Raw genomic sequence first — 20,704 nt, 5'->3', positions numbered from 1 at the left:
CAGCAGTTTAACTCTCGGGGCGGGTTTGAAACCGTTTCCATATAATCTTCCTCTAAAATGTAAAAGACTCTTGATTTAAATTCTGTCTTGTTAAACTACAAATTGGGATAGAGAGTGCTTAACCCTCTCGAGCTCCCACTCATATTGCTTTGAGGTGAACTTATTTTCACAACCGTTTCTTCCCTTCTAATGTAATGTAAATCGTTTTCGTATATAAGTCACCTCTTTAGTATGGGATTAGCCCTTGCATAAGCGGCCTAGTGCCAAATAGGTTTTTAAAAGAAATGTATTAGGAGTGCAGTTACGCCTCCACTCAAGTTTGTATTTTGGGGCCATGTAATTGTCCTGTTTCTTTGGTGAATAGGCCTCAGTAGGTTGGGTATTTTTACCCCTGTGTCTATGTCCTTGGAGGTCAGCTTGAAGGTGGAATTTGGTGTGGCCTTTGATAGGCTGGAACTTTGAGAGCGGGTTGCTCTTTCCAAAAAAAAAATTGTTTTTGCGTGCCTCGAGGAGGCTTTACTGTGTAAAGGGGAGCAAGTGCTAATAGGCATGGTTGGGGTTTTCTGCCCCTTTGTTGAACCTTGTATATAAGTAAAGTTGGGCTCATTGCTCAAGAATTATGTGTCTGGCTCTCGGAGCCCAAATCCTGTAACACTGTAATTGTACATTATCGATTTGTTGCTTTGCTACTCTGTACCTGCCATTCTTGTTATTTCTTGATTTTGCAAAGAAAATATAACCTTGTTAAATTTTAAATTAACTTTAATTTCGTAGATTGAGACCTGTTCATCCCAGCACCTTCTTTCACCTCTGCACATCCACAATACTCCGTAACAGTAATAATAATAATAATAATAATAATAATAATAATAATAATAATAATAATAATAATAGTAATAATAATATATTTTTTTTACGAGGGATTGTGGAAAATCTTCAAAAGACACTTGTGAAGGGTCCGCACTCCAAAAGTGTGTGGGATTCTTACCCACTAAAAACCACACACCCTTTTCCCACAATGTGTATCATCACCCCTGAACCGCTCTCGCATTACTTCAGGGTGATATCGTGCTTTGTCTTTCAGACGTCTTCTTTCTTCGTTTCTCCTTTACAAACGTTTGTATGCTTCCAAATCCTTCTTCTTCTGACGAAGGACGTTCTCCACGTACACTGCCACGCGATCCCAGGATTCCTGGTTTCGCAGCATCACCGAAATAATATTATCTGCTGTCAATTCTCCTAGTTCAGTTTCCACACATCTTCTCTGAATCGTCCATTGGCCGCATACAAAAAAGGTGTGAAATACGTCGTCAATGTCATCACAGTATATGCATGCTGCATCATTCGCTCTGCCCACTTTATGCAGGAATTTCCGGAAATATCCATGCCCTGTTAGAAGCTGCGTGAGGTAGTAATTTACTTCACCATGGGCCCTTTCAACCCAGACATCCAAGCGTGGTATCAGTCGTTTGGTCCATTTGCCTTGAGGGTCACTTTCCCATCTGAGTTGCCATCGCCTCATCCATTGACTGAAGGCACGCTTCTTTGCACATTTCTTTCCCAGCTCTCCTTGGGTACGCCAGATTTCATGTCGCTCCAATGCAAGTAGGTCTATTGGGGCTATTGCTGCCACCGTGAGGATTGCAGGTTCAGAAACCTTGCGGTATGCGCATGCAATACTCAAAGCCGCTCTCCGTTGTATGGCAGCTATCCTTCTCCGATACCAAGCGAATCTCAAGGATTCAGCCCAGATTTCAGAGCCATATAGGAGCACTGACTGAACCGTCGACATGAGAAGACGTCGTTTGCTGGATTTCGGACCTTTAATATTTCCCATTAGTCTGCTAAGTGCAGTCATGTATTTTACTGCCTTGTCTGTCGCTCTCTGAATATGATTCCAGAATGTGAGCTTGGAGTCAAGTGTCACTCCTAGATATTTTGTGCTCGCAGATGTTTCAATCACTAACTCTCCAACAGTCATTGGTACAAGAGTTTCGATCCTTTTCCTCGTCAGAAGAACTATCTCCGTTTTGTGTTCGGCTAATGTTAGACTGTGGTTCATCATCCATTCTTTTATGCGCCGCATCACCTGGTTCAGTTTGATTTGAGCCATTTCAACATTACGAGCTACTATCAAGGCGGCCACATCATCAGCGTAGCCCACAAGCTACGTGTCCTCTGGCATCTCCAAACGTAACAAGCCATCATACATTATGTTCCAAAGATCTGGACCAAGGATCGATCGCTGCGCCAGCCGTCAGGCGTTTTGTCTTTTCTCCATCTTCCGTATCATACAACAGAGTGCGATCTTTGAAGTAATCTCTCATTATGCGCATAAGATATTGTGGTAGCTTGAAAGTTTCCTCAAGAGCTACCAACATGTCGCTCTATCTTGCCGAATTGAAGGCATTCTTCACATCCAGGGTCACAAGAAGTGTCAATTTACGGGAATGATGGTTGCCCATTTGTGCCCTTTCTGCTGTATTCACCACCTCCCACACTGCATCTAGCGTCGAGTGTCCTCTCTGAAATCCATGTTGGCGAACAGATAGATCCCCTGCTAGTTGAACTGCTGAGAGGATTCTGGGCTGCAGAAGTTTCTCCAGGCCTTTTCCGGCTGTGGCCAGCATACATAAAGGTCTATAACCGCCTTTAATGATAATAATAATAATAATAATAATAATAATAATAATAATAATAATAATAATAATAATAATAATAATAATAATACATTGAAAATTACTCACATGTGTTCAGCTCTCCATTTTGAATATTTTCAGGTCCTGAAATGTAGGATTTATAGTGATTTTGTGGGTAATATTGGTAATAATTACTAATAATGAAGTAGGAGGATGTATTTATACTAGCCATCTGTGTTTTCAGAGATGTTATGAGATAGACTGGTCACTTTGACTTTAGAGCAAAGTATGGAACTTACAGTAAATGAGGAAAGCATGGAAGTTACAAGTGTTGTTTACGAGGATTGGGGCAAAAATCATGGCAACTATTTCTTTTCTTGTAGATATGTGAATGGATCTCAAACGTATATGTGCCATGTGGAAGTTCTGCAGGCATAGTGTGTATGCAGAACAACAGATGGCTCTGTGATAGCTGGTAGTAGTGCAGCGAGGGCTGTGAAATCAGTCAGTTGGTAAGTGTTGTGCGAGATGGATGTAACCCGTGTTGAGCAGCACGCTTATATCAAAATAGCCGTTCTCCAAGGGAGAAATGCGATGGAATGTCAGTGAATTAGTGGAAGCCCTTGGGAATAATGCCCTACCATACCGTATGGTAGCACAGTGGGTAGGAAAGTTTCAGCAAGGACGTATGTCAACCAATGATGAACAACATTTGGGACGACCTGTCAGTGTGCGGACCGACGTGGCACGTGCCGTCATCAAGCAGCTCCTGGATGAAGACAGATGATGGACGCTACTGGAGTTCAAGAGGGCAAGTGGCATCAAGAAACGCACCTTCCACAGAATATTGTGTAACGAGCTGCAACTGCACAGAATCACATCACGGTGGGTACTGCATGCACTGACCAAGTTCAAAGGTGGGTGCGCTATGCAATATGCTCCGACCACCTTGCACGCTGGCAACAGGACGGCGATCAATTCTTGTCAGGAATAATCGCCATCGATGTATTTTGGGCCAGGGCATACGAACCAGAACTGAAACGTCAGTCCACGGAGTATTACAAGTTGTCCATTTCATGACCGTATCGATGTTTAATCAAGAAGTAAGTATAAATAACCACCTAATCGATACTTTATTAATGCAGGAGGCAGAAGGTCTGTCAGAATCCTTCCCCAGTCAAATTGATGGTGATCGTCACGTATGACGTCAGGGGTGTCATTGTTTGCCACTTTGTTCCACATGCAGAACAGTGACCGCACAGTACTTCAGGGCCTTCCTGGTGCGACAGGTACGACATGATGTTCGGGAGAAACATCCGGGATCGTGTGGACAGTGCAATAATCTTGCACGACAATGCAAAACTACATAAAGCAGAGTGTGTAGGGCAGCTTCTGCGACGTTGGGGATGGGAAAAATTGGAGTACCCACCGTACTCTCCCGACATTTCACCCTGTGACTTTGATCTCATTCGAAAGATTAAGGAACCACTACGTGGTAGGCGGTTTGCAACATGATAGGACATTGCTAATGCTGTGCGCCAACAGGTGACCCGATTCACACAGGGTGTGGCAAATGCTGAGGCAGATGGTATTCAGTGCCTCCCACATCGTTGGCAGCGTGTGGTGTCAGTAGCAAGGGACTACTTTGAGGGTTTTTAGGCCCAGGTTTGTCATGTCAACTTTGTGTACTGTGTTGTCAGTCTTTTGCACCGGGAAAGCTATATTGCCTTGTATACTACCATAATAAATTAGTGTGTTGAGATATTTCAGTGCTATTCATTGTCCAAACATGTAGTTAACACCTTGTCCTTTCGTCTGTATATGTCGCATTTTCCAACCGAACAGGTATCTCCAAGAAAAAAATAGTTGCCATGACTTTTGCCCCAACCATCGTGTATTATTCATATAAGACAATATATTTTCATAGGTTATAGTATGGTGTTGGGAAAAGCAATGATTTGGGGACAAGCAAAGGGGGTCTGGGGGCGCAAGCCCCAGGTTAGAGTCGCAAAGCGGCTTCAGGTCTCTAGTTTCGAATGCTTGTCCCCATATGACAGGTCTATCCAGGCCAATGCTCTTGTCCAGCCCTTATCCTAACCAGTCTAGACCAATAATCTAGTCCAGCCCCTATTCTAACCAGTCCGGACCAATCGCTTAGTCCAGGCCCTACCCTAACCAGTCCAGACCAATGGTGTTTCCAGTGCAAACTAGAAGCCTAAAGCCGCTTCACAGCTCTAACCTGGGAGCTTACTCCCCCAGACCCTCCTTTGCTTGTTCCCACATGACTGGTTTATCCACCAATGTTCTTGTCCAGATCCTATTCTAAGCAGTCCAGACCAATGCTCTTATCCATATCCTATTCTAACCAGTCCAGACCAATGGTCTAATCCAGGCCCTACCCTAACGAGTCCAGACCAATGGTGCTTGCAGTGCAAACTAGAGGTCTAAAGCCGCTTTGCGGCACTGCTCTCCTTTGCTTGTCCCCATATGACTACTCTATCCAGACCAATGCTCTTGTCCACATCCTATCCTAACCAAATGGTTTAGTTCAGCCCATATCCTAACCAGTCCAGACCAATGGTGTTTGCAGAGCAAACTAGAGGGCTAACGCAGCGTCACGGCTCTAACCTGGGGGCTTACGCCCCCCAGACTCCCTTTGCTTGTCCCCATATGAGTGGTGTATCCAGATCAATTGTCTAGTCCAGCCCAACTCTAACCAGTCCAGAACAATGTTGCTTGTAGTGCAAACTAGGGGTCTAAAACCGCCTTGCGGCTCTAACCTGGGGGCTTACGCCCCCAGACCCCCTAGCTTGTCCCCATATCATTGTTATTCTCAACACCATACCATAACCTATGAAAATATATTGCCTTATATCAATAATATAAACTAAACTCTTAACATCCATGCTTTACCTGTAAAGTCAAAGTGACCAGGCTATCCCATAACACCTCTGGAAATTAAGATGGCTATCATAAATACATCCTCCTACTTCATATGAGTAATTATTACCAATATTACCCACAAAATCACTAAAAATGCTCCATTTTGGGACCTAAATTCAGAATGAAATGCTGAACACATGTGCATAATTTTCAATGCAATATTATTATTATTTCCAGTTCCCTACTTCTTTACCAGAGCCTAATGTAACAAACACACATTAATTTAATGTCAGATATTTTAGAGAATCACAATATTGTCTTTAATGATTACATTGGTATGCTGTGTCGTGTGTAGAAACAAGCAGCTTCATTTAAAAAAAAAGAAGGCTATTAATATTATCATCATCATCATCATCATCATCATCATCATCATCATGGTTTTATGTCCCACTAACTACTTTTATGGATTTTGGAGGCACTGTAGGGCCACTGTTTTATCCCACAGGAATTCTTTTTCGTGCTAGTAAATCTACTAACAAGAACACCTTCAAATACTGCCAAACTGAGCCACGATCAAACCCGCCTAGTTGGGCTCTGAGGCTATTAGAGCTACTCAGCTTGGCTTTATTATTACTATTATAATTAAACTTTGCAGCAAATTTAACACTTACCGTACTTGCTTTATCGTTGCTTATTTGATGTTATTGTCTGGTTGATAAGTATCGGTTACTTTCACCTTAACAGTTGGGAAATAATTGCCACTTGAAGTTGGTAACTTATAAGGAAATGGCTAACATTTCACAGAAAGAGTGAAGACTGGCAAATTGCACTTCAACTCTGATATAAATTATGATAAAATAAGTGGACAAATTAAAAGGAGAAATCTTCCTTGGCACCATCATGTCATAATTACCTTGGCCTATGCTACTGAACATATGAGGCGTCTAGTATCAAAACCGGCCAAGTCACTCAAGGCATATTTTTCAATATGGATGAAAAACCTGTAGAGACAAAGCAATGATGGTCAGAAAATTTTTTTTTTTCACAGTTATATCCTTAATGGTTTAATATTTAAGTTCCGCTGTTTTGAGAAATCTAACTCATAATTAACCCATCTTTTTTGTTAATTTAAATTTTGACTTGGCCGTTTTTGTTGCAATTTTGTACAATTTCAGTCTGTTTTTGTAGAACTGTATTCTTTTTAAATTCCAAACGCTTGTGAAAAAAGGCAATTAAATGAAAATAAATTGACATTCTAATTACTTTTCTTTTTTTGCAATTAAAAAAGCATTTCAGCATAAATGAGATAATAATAAACTAAGAAGAACATCATAAAGCTGAGGAGAATACAAAATAAGATTTCTCTCACTAAAAGTTTATAGTTTACTTAGATCTTGAACACAGTAAAATAAAATGATCGTCAATAATAGGCACTTATGTTAATAGAATCATTATTAAGATAGGTACTGTTCAAACATACTAAGTAATATTGTTGAAAGCAATTTGCTCTCATTTACAATATCAGGCATTTCTCGTGGACTATTGATGCAGACTTCAGAGACGGTGTTGGAACTCTCATTACCAACGAAAGCTGTTTCACTTGATAATATTACAGTTTTATAAAACTGCAGTGCTGGAAGATTTCTGACGCTATATTATTATTATTATTATTATTATTATTATTATTATTATTATTATTATTATTGTTATTATTATTGCTATGGTTTTTAATGTGAGTTAGAACACACACTCACACAAACATGCATAATTAGATCATCTTATTTTCTTCTCAAATGTGCTCATTTGAATTCTTTTTTAATATCGAAAAATGAAACATAAACCCATATTTTAGGTTTGACAGTTCTGCGAGGCTAATTTCTGAAAAGATATCAACCTAAAATCAACCTAACTGCTTCAAGAATCGAACGAGAAACTTCCATAATCTGTAGTAAAATAAAATATTTTTACAGCTCTCGTTTTCGTTGTTGTGATTTCCACTGTGACGTATCTCTTGTTCTCTTTATGGGGGTTTCATTTATTGAAGTTTCCATTATGTGGCACAAAGTATGAAAGTAAATTTTTCAGTTCACCACTCGGAACAATATCCACGTTACAGCACACAATAATGACAAAATACGAGCACATCGGAAATAGGATTGCTTTGGCGCTAATGACGGTGTTGCAAACGAACAAAAGACAGAACATTATGAATTCAAAGAATATACATTACCAGGAGTGATTTAGCCTACTGATATTATCACATTGTTGCTGAATGTAACAACACAAGGTTCCAGACAATAATGCTGCATCATAAAGATTGTCGCTCGTTCCTTGACTTGGCCGGTTTTGAATTCACTGGCTGCATGACTTGGCCGATTCTGTTGCACGACCGAGAATTCAGTGCTCTATAACTTGAAGACATGGACGATTTTAAAGCATATTCTTGTTTCACCTGATAGTGCTATACTTCTACTTCAAACTGATAACCTTAACTCATTTTCGTAAATTTTGTGACTTGGCCGGTTTTGATACTAGACGCCTCATATACAGTATTTGTGTATTTGTTACTGATTTTTAACTTTTTTTTTCCTTATTCCAGTTTAAATATTTGTAAAGGAATGGTGATTCCAAACATATAAGACATTGTGGATTTATTTTCTCTCTGTGTTATTAGCTTGTGTTTGTTTTATGTGCATAATTTTAACTCATATAGTTAATAAGTTATTTCACACACACAAATATAACCTGCTGGGGAAAAAAAATAACAAGAAGTAGGATTCAGTTGTGAGAAAATTATTGAAGCAGTTTCACACACACATGCCTGCCCCTGTCTCCCTACCCCCCCCCCCCTCCTCTCTCTTGCAACGTAAACTCTCTTTGACTTGTCTCATTTATTTCTGGGGGGGGGGGGGTTGGAACCACTATTGTGGCTCATTTTGAGTATTGGCTGGGGATTTTACACATTATTCCTGCCTCAGTGTGAGCATAGTAAGCTTTGACAAGACATTAACTCTCATGTACACCATTCGGTAATGGTAAACGGGATTAAAAGTCAGGCTGCTAGGTTCATGAAGAGAAGTAGTCCTCTCACTTCTAATTACTGTGTTGATGGGTTGAGATCACTGTAAGCCTTGCAGTAATCATATAAATGGGGTTGTAGTAAGGATGTAAAGGAGAGAGCACCTAAGTCACTGGTAAGACACTAGTTAAAGTATGGTTCTAGTGTATGGGACCATCACCAGGATTACAGTATTTGATATGAGAATGGAAAAAGATTCAAAGGAAAGTAGGATGATTTGTTCTGGTGGTTTCTGACAATTGAGTGGTATCACAGTACCGAGCTTGATAGCTGCAGTCGCTTAAGTGCGGCCAGTATCCAGTATTCGGGAGATAGTAGGTTCGAACCCCACTGTCGGCGGCCCTGAAAATGGTTTTCCGTGGTTTCCCATTTTCACACCAGGTAAATGCTGGGGCTGTACCTTAATTAAGGCCACGGCCGCTTCCTTCCCACTCCTAGCCCTTCCCTGTCCCATCGTCGCCGTAAGACCTATCTGTGTCGGTGCGACGTAAAACAACTAGCAAAAAAAAAAAAAAAAAAAAAAAAAGGTATCACAGTAAAATGAAAATGTTTAAGGTCCACCCTCTTCAATACCAAGATTTATGGATGTGAGTATATATCACATAACGTTTAAAGAAGATTGGTACTAGTTTCATCGCTCATTGTGCGTCGTCATCAGCCAACGAATCAATTGAGTAAAATACAACTTATCAAATAGCAATATATAACACATGATAGCACCTACAAGACAAATGTTAAACTATAACTAGTTAAAATATATAACACATGACTGCAAATACAAGGATTAATGTTAAAAGTTAAATTGTAACAAGTTAAAACAATGAAAGCAAATCAGAGAAGGTAGCACAATTGTTAGGGTATGATACATGAGAAAATAGTCCAGCTTGAGGTTTGTAGAACATAAGGTGTACCTATATACAACACTTGAATACACCTGCTAAGGCAAATTTTAAATGTAACGTTAAAATGATGAGGGTATGGTGCGTATGACCATCTAAAACACATGACAGCACCTATAAAGTCACAATTAGATTATAACCAGTTGAAATGATGAGGTGCGTCTGACCGTAAAATATAAAATTTTTGAGAAGGTATCCCAGTTGTTGAGTCTTGATAAACAAGAGAATAGTCCGGCTTGAGGTACATAGATCATAAGGTAGCGTATGTTATCAGTGGAAAGAATAAACCTTGTTCTCTTAAGTTGCAGCAATTAACAGGCTTAATTCAGGTGGTTTCGAAGCCAACAATGTGGTCGTGTGAAGATCATAATTTGAATCAATGTCATGATTCCCAGTTCAGTATGGAAACGTGGAGACCTGACAAAAAGATTGAAAGCCAAATTAGGCATGATGTAAATGTACATAACCAAAAGAAAGATAAGGGAAAAGAGGCAAACTCACCTTGAGCAGCGTGATGGTATGGGTGTTGAAAGGAGAGGAGCTGGGCTAATGAAGAGAGCAATAATGGAGGCAGAGTAGCGGTGGGGAAGGGAGAGTGAGGGAAGGGGAAGGCAGGGATGAGGTTGTGGGGGTAAGTGACGGGGATTGCGTATTGCACATGGCTTGAAAGATGGAGCTAGTGTTTGGAAATCTGATATTTTTAAACAAGTTACTTAAGAAATCAAAAAGGATATTAGGCTTCTCAGGAATTTCATTTAAGTTGAAATTAGGATTAAAGAATTGTTCGAAATGGATAAAAGAATTTTCAATTATATTCATGAGAAGCCCTTTATTGGCCATTTGCAGGATCTCTAAATCATGTTCAATGTCGGTAAACTTGTGGTTGGAGTCAGAGATGTGTTGACCTATTGCTGAAAACCTATTATATCTTATAGCATTGACCTGCTCTGAATATCTAGTAGTGAAACTGCGTCCATGTTTGCCTAACGTATGAGGAATTGCAGTCATTGCATTTGAATCTGTAGATTTCAGACTTTAAGACAGTATTGGATATGTTAACTGATGGGGAATTGTGCAGAATTTCAGAATTCCTGTGATATGTTCTGAAGGAAATTTTTACGTTATGTTTTCTGAATATTGGTGATTTTGTAGACATCTTTGTTGAAAATAAAAGTGGAAGAAGTGGCGTCTTTAGATTTTTCTTTAGTAAGAGTGGTCTTAGGTCGGTGTCTGAACTTGTTGATAATCTGTTCTGTAAAGGGCTTATTGTAACTGTTAAATTTGGTGATTGCACGAATAGTATTGAGTTCGTTGTTCAAGTCTTTCTTTGACATGGGTATTGTGAAGGCACGGTGGACTAAACTATTCTAGGTAGCACATTTGTGTGCTTGGGGATGTGTGGAGTCTTGACGAATGGTAGTTGCAGTTTGTGTGGGTTTCCTGAAGATTTTGTAACATAAAGAGGAAGAGTGTCTATGATGGTCAAATGTGGGAAAATTGATTAACCTGTTTGTTTCCGACTCAAGTGTAAATTTAATGTGGGGATCGATGCTGTTAAGATCATGAAGGGTAGAGGCCACGTTCTTAATTTCTTCGTTCATAATTACGAACGTGTCATCCACGTGTCTGGCCCATAGAAGAATGTTAGGAAAGTTATTGATTTTAGAGTGTTCTATGGGCCAGACACGTGGATGACACATTAGTAATTATGAACGAAGAAGTTAAGAACGCGGCCTCTACCCTTCACGATCTTAATAGCATCGATCCCCCACATTAAATTTACACTTGAGTCTGAAACAAACAGGTTAATAAATTTTCTTGATTTGACCATTCATAGACACCCTTCCTCTTTATCTTACAAAATCTTCTGGAAACCCACACAAACTGCGACTACCATTCGTCCAGACTCCACACATCCCCAAGCACACAAACGTGCTACCTATATTAGTTTAGTCCACCGTGCCTTCACAATACTCATGTCAAAGAAAGACTTGAACAACAAACTCAATACTATTCGTGCAATCGCCAAATTTAATGCTTAGCCCTTTATAGAACAGATTATCAACAAGTTCAGACACCGACCTAAGACCATTCTTACTAAAGAAAAATCTAAAGACGCCACTTCTTCCACCTTTACTTTCAACAAAGATGTCTACAAAATCACCAATCTCTTCGGAAAACATAATGTAAAAATTTCCTTCAGAACATTTAACAGGAATTCTGAAATTCTGCACAATTCCCCATCAGTTAACATATCTAATACTTTCTTAAAGTCCGGAATCTACAGATTCAAATGCAATGACTGCAATTCCTCATACGTTAGGCAAACATGGACGCAGTTTCACTACTAGATATTCAGAGCATGTCAACGCTGTAAGATATAATAGGTTTTCAGCAATAGGTCAACACATCTCTGACTCCAACCACAAGTTTACTGACATTGAACACGATTTAGAGATCCATCAAATGGCTAATAAAGGGCCTCTCATGAATATAATTGAAAATTCTTTTATCCATATCAATCAATACTTTAATCCTAACTTCACCTCAAATGAAATTTTTGAGAAGCCTAATATCCTTTTCGATTTCTTAATTAACTTGTTTAAAAATATCAGATTTCCAAAACACTAGCACTATCTTTCAAGTCATGTGCAATACGCATCCCTGTCACTTACCCCCACTACCTCATCCCGGCCTTCCCCTTCCCTCACTCTCCCTTTCCCTTCCCCACCGCTACTCTTCCTCCATTATTGCTCTCTTCATTAACCCAGCTCCTCTCCTTTCAACACCCGTGCCATCACGCTGCTCAAGGTGAGTTTGCCTCTTTTCCCTTATCTTTCTTTTGGTTATGTACATTTACATCATGCCTAATTTGGCTTTCAATCTTTTCGTCAGGTCTCCACGTTTCCATACTGAACTGAGAATCGTGACGTTGATTCAAATTATGATCTTCACACGACCACATTGTTGGCTTCGAAACCACCTGAATTAAGCCTGTTAATTGCTGCAACTTAAGAGAACAAGGTTTATTCTTCGCACTGATAACATATGTTACCTTATGATGTATGCATCTCAAGCTGGACTATTCTCTTGTTTATCAAGACTCAACAACTGGGATACCTTCTCAAAAATTTTATATTTTACGATCAGATGCACCTCATCATTTCAACTGGTTATAATCTAACAGTGACTTTATAGGTGCTGTCATGTGTTTTAGATGGTCATACGCACCATACCCTCATCATTTTAACGTTACATTTAAAATTTTCCTTAGTAGGTGCATTCAAGTGTTGTATATAGGTACACCTTATGTTCTACAAACCTCAAGCTGGACTCTTTTCTCGTGAATCATACCCTAACAATTGTGCTACCTTCTCTGGTTTGCTTTCATTGTTTTAACTTGTTACAATTTAACTTTTAACATTAATCCTTGTATTTGCTGTCGTGTTATATATTTTAACTAGTCATAGTTTAACATTTGTCTTGTAGGTGCTATCATGTGTTATATATTGCTATTTGATAAGTTGTATTTTGCTCGATTGATTCGTTGGCTGATGATGACGCGCAATGAGCGATGAAACTAGTACCAGTCTTCTTTAAACGTTATGTGATATATACTCACATCAATAAACATTCATGGTATTGAAAAGGTGGACTTTTAACATTTTCATTTTACTGTAATCCCAGTTCAATATGGAACAAAATGAAGTTTCTAACTTTCAATTGAGTGGTATTACAAAAAATGTTGCAAACCTTGGGCTGGGAAGACTTGGAAGTAGGAAGACGAACAGCTCGACTAATCAGAGAGATGGTTTGGCATGACGTTAATAGACAAATAAGCTTGAGTGGAGTTTATAAAAGTAGGAAAAATCACAAAATGAAAATACTGTTCGAATTCAGGGGGACAAATTGGGGTGAATACTCTATTATGTGAAGAGGAATTCAGGATTGGAATAATTTATCAAGGGAGATGTTTGATAAATTTCCATCTTCATTGAAATCATTTAAGAGAAGACAAGCTAAACAACTGATAAGGAATCTGCTACCTGAGCAACAGCACTAAATGCAGATCTGTGGTGATTGATTTGTTTAGAGTGATGTGTAAGATGCTGGAAGAAGGAAAAACAAACCGTGGATGACAGAAGAAATCCTGAAGTTGATAGACCAGAGAAGGTCTTTTAAAAACAAAGATCCTGTTAAGTACAAAAGTTTGCAGAATTTAATACGACAAAGAATAAGGAATGCAAAAGTACAACAACTCTCTGAGGAATGCAACGAAATAGAATTAATGAATTCCAAACATGATTTTATCAACATGTACAAGAAAGTGAAACTAGTAACTGGTGCACATAACAGGAAGGGTAGTGGAGTCCTTCTTAATAAGAATGGTGACATCTTAGTTAGCACAGAAGAGAAACTGAAGGAATGGATGGAATATGTACAAAATCTCTTCTTGGATCGCAGAAATGTGGATCATGGTGTTTGGGCAGACGATGGTGTGGATATCACACGTGCAGAAGTAGAATATGCCATAAGAACAGTGAAGAATGGGAAGGCTCCAGGCCCTGATGAGATGTATGCTGGGATACTGAAACTCCTTGAGAAAGAAAAATCCCTTTCATTATTAGTTGACCTGTTCAACAGTATTCACCGCAGTGGAACCATTCCTCGAGACTGGCTCAAATCGACTTTCGTAATATTGCCTAAGAGAGCCAATGCAAAATTCTGCAATGAATATAGAGCAATTAGTTTGAGAGCCACGTTCTGAAAGTATTCCTAAAAGTCTTGCATGCGAGAAATTATCATAAATGTGAGGAGAATATCGGAACCTCGCAGTTAGGTTTCAGACATGGTTTTGGTACTAGAGAGGCATTATTTAGTCTGCAGGTATTAGTCCAAGGGTGCCGAGATGTCAATGTCGATGTTTTTGCTTGTTTCATCGATTACGAAAAGGCTTTCGATACAGTCCGCCATGATGAACTTATGAACATTCTTCTGGAATTAGGACTTGATGGACGGGACATTCGTATTATTGTTAATCTCTTCTGGAACCAGTGTGCTGACATAAGAGTTGATGGTCGTGTCTCGGAAGAAGTCTCAATTATGAAAGGAGTTTGCCAAGGCTGTATTCTTTCCCCCCTGCTTTTCAACATCTATTCAGAAAAGATTTTTCGAAATGCTCTTTACGGAAAGACTCAAGGAATTGTGGTTAATGGTTTCATCATAAATAACATCAGGTACGCCGATGACACTGTGCTACTTGCAACCAATCTCCAGGATCTACAGTAACTACTTAATGCTGTCACTGAAGCCAGCAGCACAATGGGCTTGAAGCTTAATGTAAAGAAGACCAAGTGGATGGTTATAAGTAGGAAAGAAGATGGCATTCGAGATAATCTCACAACAGCGAAGGAACAGATCGCGAGAGTGGCAACATTTAAATACCTGGGATGTCACATCAATGATGACTGGGACCTTATTCACGAGATCCGATGCAGAATTGAGCAGGCCAGAACTTCTTTTCAGAGATTTAGGAAACTTTTGACAAGCCGTGACCTTTCCATTTCACTGTGGACACGACTACTCCGGTGCTTCGTTTTCAGCATTCTGTTATACGGCGTTGAGGCATGGACACTAACTGAGACCATGTGCAAGAGATTGCAAGCATTTGAAATGTGGACGTACCGAAGGATGCTGAAGATACCTTGGACAGCTAAAATGACCAATATAGACGTTTTGCACCGTATGAACAAAGAACCAGAAATTCTCACTACCATCAAGAGAAGGAAACTAGAATACTTTGGTCATATGATGCGGAACTCTAAATAGCACCTTCTGCAAGTAATACTCCAAGGGAAAATTAATGGAAAACGTGGTCCGGGGAGAAGTAGGACATCATGGCTCGGCAACTTGAGCCAGTAGTTTGGGGTGACGAAGCTTACTCTGTTCAGAACAGCTATGAACAAACAACAGATCATGCTAATGATCGCCAACGTTCTGCGAGGACATGGCACATGAAGAATAAGAAGTAAGATACCAGGAAGCTGCTGTTAGGTTTATGTGGTTAGGTGGCAGTAATATTGCCCAAATCAGTGATGATGATATTTTTGAGCATTTCTATCTTAGATATCTCTGAATTTGCTCTCTAAGAATGGCTGTTCACTGTGGAGGTTTACTAGACATGAGTGTAATTTTGAATGTGGCACTCAAAGCAGAACAAAACAAACAAAAAACTTCTTAGTAAATATTTACTGGTTGTTACAAAAAATTAAAGATAAAATGGCCTGTTCCATTAACTTGTAAATTGTTTTGTTGCAACAAGAATATGTATAACACCCATTGGTTGACTTTTTGTTGTTCAAAGATATGTAATGAGAACATGATTGTTGTTTTAACAAGTAAGAAAATAACCTGTACGAGCTGTGTTTCACATTTATTAACCAAATTAATGTAGAAAGTCAACCCATTCTAATGTAAAAACAAACTCATAAATGAATATCAGTATCTTCTTTTCCTACCGCCTTTTCCCACACCTGTCGGGTCACAGGTGCGAACTGCGTCGCACGTGTGGATTTCGCCCTGTTTTACGGCCAGATACCTCTCCTGACGCCAACCCTATATGGAGGGATGTAATCACTATTGCATGTTTCTGTGGTGGTTGGTAGAGTTGTATGTTCACAATTAAGTATTTATTTATTTTCCACCTAGTCGATACAATGATTGCTTAAGGTAATTTTTAATGGTCAAAAGTGGTACATGTTTCGTATATTATCAACATCTTCAGCCACATAACACTGTTTAGTGTGGTATGTTGTCTGAGTATGATGAGGAGTGTGTTGGAACGGACACATACACCCAGTTCCGGAACCAGAAGAATTAATCAGACGTGATTAAAATTCCTGACCCGGCCGGGAATCGAACCCGGAACCCTCTGAACCGAAGGCCAGTATGGTGACCATTGAGCCAACGAGTCGGACAAACTCGTAAATGAATATATTGGTTGTGAAAGAAAAAATCTTTAAAAGACCCAGACCAAAGTAATTGGTATGGCTTTCAAAGTCCAGTCTGGAATGAGTTTAGGCTGGATTCCATTCCTCATGCTACAGGATTTTTGGGGTAAAAATCTTCCCTGGAGTCCACCAGGATTCAAACATCAGTCGTATTTTTGATAGGTTAATAGATATCGGTACCTTTATTGATTAATGTCATCTTTAGTAATACGCTCATAAAATGAGTATTTTATCATTTTATCCTGAAGCTTATCAAATGAAGGTGTAGGTATGGATTAATTTCCTTCCATAAGGTATTGTCATGTAAGGAACTAATATTGAAAGAAGTTCTCCGTTGTTTTTTAGTAATATCAAAATTTGAGGAGTTTATGTGATTAGATGTACATATTAATTTACAATTTAACTACATTTTCATGAATATCACACTTTTACAATTTAATAAGAATACTTTTGGGTTTATGTGGGGTATAACTGATATGTTCAAAGGCAAGAACTCGCCCCCTTTACCTAAAGAAATATATAGATCTTTTTCTTTATCCTGTATATGCATGTGTTAATGTTAGCTGAATGATAATTAATATACCTATAGGAAACGGATGAAGAGAAGTGACTTATTGTGCGAGCATGCTTAGTATAATAACAATAATCATTATTATATAATAAAAATAATAATAATCATCATCATCATCAAATGAACATATGGCCATCGCAGTACCTACAAAACCCGTAACATTAATCTTCCTGTCCCTATTCACACCTAATTCTATCAGATCATTTGAAAACTATTTCACTGTTGAAGTCCTCAAAAATTGACCTCCATCTTCCCATCCTGTTGCCCTTAGGGATTCTGTTGCTCAGGTCTAGGGAAGTGCCTGGCCTTGGCATTAAATAACAGCTCCTTTTTTCCATACTCTTGCCTATCTCCCCCTTCCCTATACTTCACAATAGTGTCTTCATGTCAACAGTGACTACTTTCATGCTTATTCTTTCCTCCACTGACAAAGGCTGTAGCCAAACATTTTGGACCTTTGTCTTCCTTTTATGCGTAGTCTATCCATGAGTGTTTACACCATAAGTTGGTGTTCTCTTTCTGCTCCCTATATGTATACATATGGCTCGAATGGCAATTCAGAATAATTAGATTTTTAGCTTATTCTTCATCTTTTATGCCTCATTATTGGATTCTCATAGTTTTGAAAATTATGTTCTTGTTATATTGTTTGTTGTAATGAGATATATATTTTCTATTTCTAGGGTGTGAGGAATGCAATAATTCATACGACAGTGTGTGTATGCAGCACAAAGTGCAGACTATTTGTGATAAACCAGTGCCATCCAGAGCATGGGCTACATTACCAGCCTCTTACCTCTCCATCAATAAGATACCAGGCACTAAAAGTGGAGAAACAGGTATGTATCTAATCTCCATGTATTGCTATAAGGGATCTTTAAGTAGGAGAGATGCCATTGAGGAGGAATTAACATATGGGGCATTCTAGCTGAAATTGAAAGGGAAACAAAAGTTTAACATTTTGAAGTAATCTTCTTCTTTCTGTTATTTTCCCTTAATTTTTGGGTTCAGTCAGCACTTCATATGGATTTGGCGCAGTTGTACGATTGAATGACCTTCCTCGTACTAACCCTATCTGGAGGGATGTATTCACTACTGCTTGTTTCTGTGGTGGTTGGTAGTGTCGCATGTATGTAGATGAAGACAAATGTGTTAAGTGTCTTAAGACAGGCACGAACACCCAGTCCGCGAGTTAGAGGTATGAACCATACAAAGTTAAAATTCTAGGCTCAACCAGGAATTGAACCCGGGGCCCTCTGAGCCGAAGGCCAGTATGGTGACCATTCAGCCAAAGAGCTGAACTTTAATTTTGAGGTAATATCTTAGAAAAATAAAGTGATTGGAGTTAATTCATTTCTGCCCAATGTCAGCTTCGTCTGTTCTGCAGTTTTCATTATATTATAGATTATTAAATATGAGAAATACAGGGTGCGCACAAATGATTTGAGCGGTTTTGTCAATTATTTCTAGCCATATTATTAGAGATATGGTGATGGTGTTTGATGTTGTAAGGCAAGTATCCCTCAAAGTTTTGTTTTGTTTTGTTTGAATAGCCCTCCATACATTTTGCTTCCCCCAACGTCCGCAAGAGCACAACAGTTGCAACATCCGGCAGACACGATGCGTCCTCTACTCCAACAGATGCAAAGATGGCGACTAACAGGGAAAAAGTGTGTGCTGTTCTGGATTGTGCATTATGAGTCGTGCGACGAAACTTTAGAACAGCGTATCGGAAAGATCCACCCAGTGCCAACTCCATTTGCCGATGGTGTCAACGGTTCAAAACCACGGGATGTCTGTGCGAGGGAAAATCAACAGGCCAGCCTAGTGTGCCTGAAGAAATGGTTGAGCATGTGCAATGCGGTTTTGAACGTAACCTGCAAAAGTCAACTCATCGAGCGAGCAGGGAAATGAACATGCCTCATTCGACCGTTTGGAAAGTCGTAAAGGAAAGATTGTAGATGCGCCCTTACCGTTTCCATCTGCTCCAAGCATTGTCACCGGCTGACAAAGTGAACCGTTTTGAGTTTGGTACAAGTTTTCAGGAGCGTGTGGAAGATGATGAATTTTGTGAAAACCTTGTCTTCAGTGATGAGGCAGCACTTTTTTCTGAGTGGTAAAGTTAACAGGCACAGTGTACGAATTTGGGAAACTGAAAATCCCCGTACCTGCGTGCAGCACGTTCGTAACTCCCAAGCTCAATGTTTTCTTTGCCATCTCAAAATTTAAAGTTTACGGTCTCTTCCTCGCTGAAAAATCCATTACAGGGCACATCTGCCTGGATATGCTGGAGAAATGGCTCGTGCCACAGTTGAAGACCGATAGCATGAACTTCATCTACCAACCGGATGGTGCTCCACCTCATTTCCATGTTGATGTTCGTGATTTTCTGAACAGGAGACTTCCAGAAAGATGGATCGGTTGTATTGGGAATGAAGATCACGCCCTCATATCATGGCCTCTTTGCTCTCTTGACCTCACCCCTTGCGACTTCTTCGTGTGGGGTTATGTGAAAGAGTTTTTACGCCACCATTACCGGCTGATCTAACAGAAGGTGGGCCCGCCATCAACGCCTTTGGTCAAATTGACAGCGACATGCTACGTCGGGTGTGGGATGAACTTGACTATAGAGTTGATGTGTGTAGAGTCACTCATGGAGCACATATCGAGCACTTGTAGGCTCATAAAAATGTTAGTTTTTCTGTCTGTCTATATAATTTTGTAATGTTACAACAAATAATAAACAAACAGGAATTTTTTGAAACCACTCCAATCATTTGTGCAATCCGACCATGCTAGTGATTCCATGGATGATTCCCGAATGATGTCGCCAAAAGGCACAGTACACACTGAAGTTTATTTTTAATGCTTCCTTTGTTTTCCATCAACATTCACTTCTTTGCATTGTTCTATAAATTGTAACTAACTTACTTGATTGCTGAATATACGTTTATAAAAGATAAACGGGATCGTGTTATTTACTGCACAATAACTTGCCACAATTTACTAGATTAAAAAATATTATACGGTATTGTATGTTTTTCTGACATGTCAACTTTTTACAGAAATATTACAAACTATTAAACTGAGGTAGAGGTTGCACGGTTTGGGTCACGTAGTTATTCGCTTGCATTCGTGAGGTAGTGGTTACGAACTCCACTGTCGGCAGCTCTGAAGGTGGTTTGCTGTGGTTTCCCGTTTTCACACCAGGCAGATGCCAGGACTGTACCTTAATTAAGGCCAGAGGGGCTTCCTTCCCACTCTCAGTCCTTTCCTATCCCATCGTTGCCATAAGACCTATCTGTGTCGGTGCAACGTAAAGCAGATTGTAAGAAAAAAAAACACCTTACAGTACAGTGTTCACAAAACACATGACTAAGCACTTTTATGAGTAGAAGTTTTGAAATTTTTCTAACTTTTTTTACCACTTGAATTGATCATACTTCTTTCAGAATGTACTGGCAAATTTTACTAAATATGCCCCTATTTGTTCTTGGTTGGATCCGGACGGTTTGGAATAATCATGTTTCTCTTTTTTTGTACACATTGATGATTTCAACCTTTTCATTTAACGTTAATTGTTTGCATGTCTGTGCCATTTTAACACATTTCACCAGGAACTG

At 39.4% G+C, this 20,704-nt stretch overlaps 1 protein-coding gene across 1 annotated transcript in view; it reads left to right on the top strand.

Annotated features, from left to right (window-relative positions):
• LOC136881077 (PR domain zinc finger protein 10) overlaps positions 1–20,704 on the top strand; it is a 312,840-nt gene that overhangs the window by 92,262 nt on the left and 199,874 nt on the right. Inside the window, exon 9 of the mRNA XM_067153695.2 lies at positions 17,765–17,920. Coding sequence (XP_067009796.2) covers positions 17,765–17,920 — 156 coding nt within the window. The remainder of the gene's footprint in view (positions 1–17,764; positions 17,921–20,704) is intronic.

Source organism: Anabrus simplex, chromosome 9, assembly GCF_040414725.1.
Source record: "Anabrus simplex isolate iqAnaSimp1 chromosome 9, ASM4041472v1, whole genome shotgun sequence".
NCBI classification, from domain to species: domain Eukaryota; kingdom Metazoa; phylum Arthropoda; class Insecta; order Orthoptera; family Tettigoniidae; genus Anabrus; species Anabrus simplex.
This window is presented reverse-complemented; position numbering and strand designations above follow the sequence as displayed.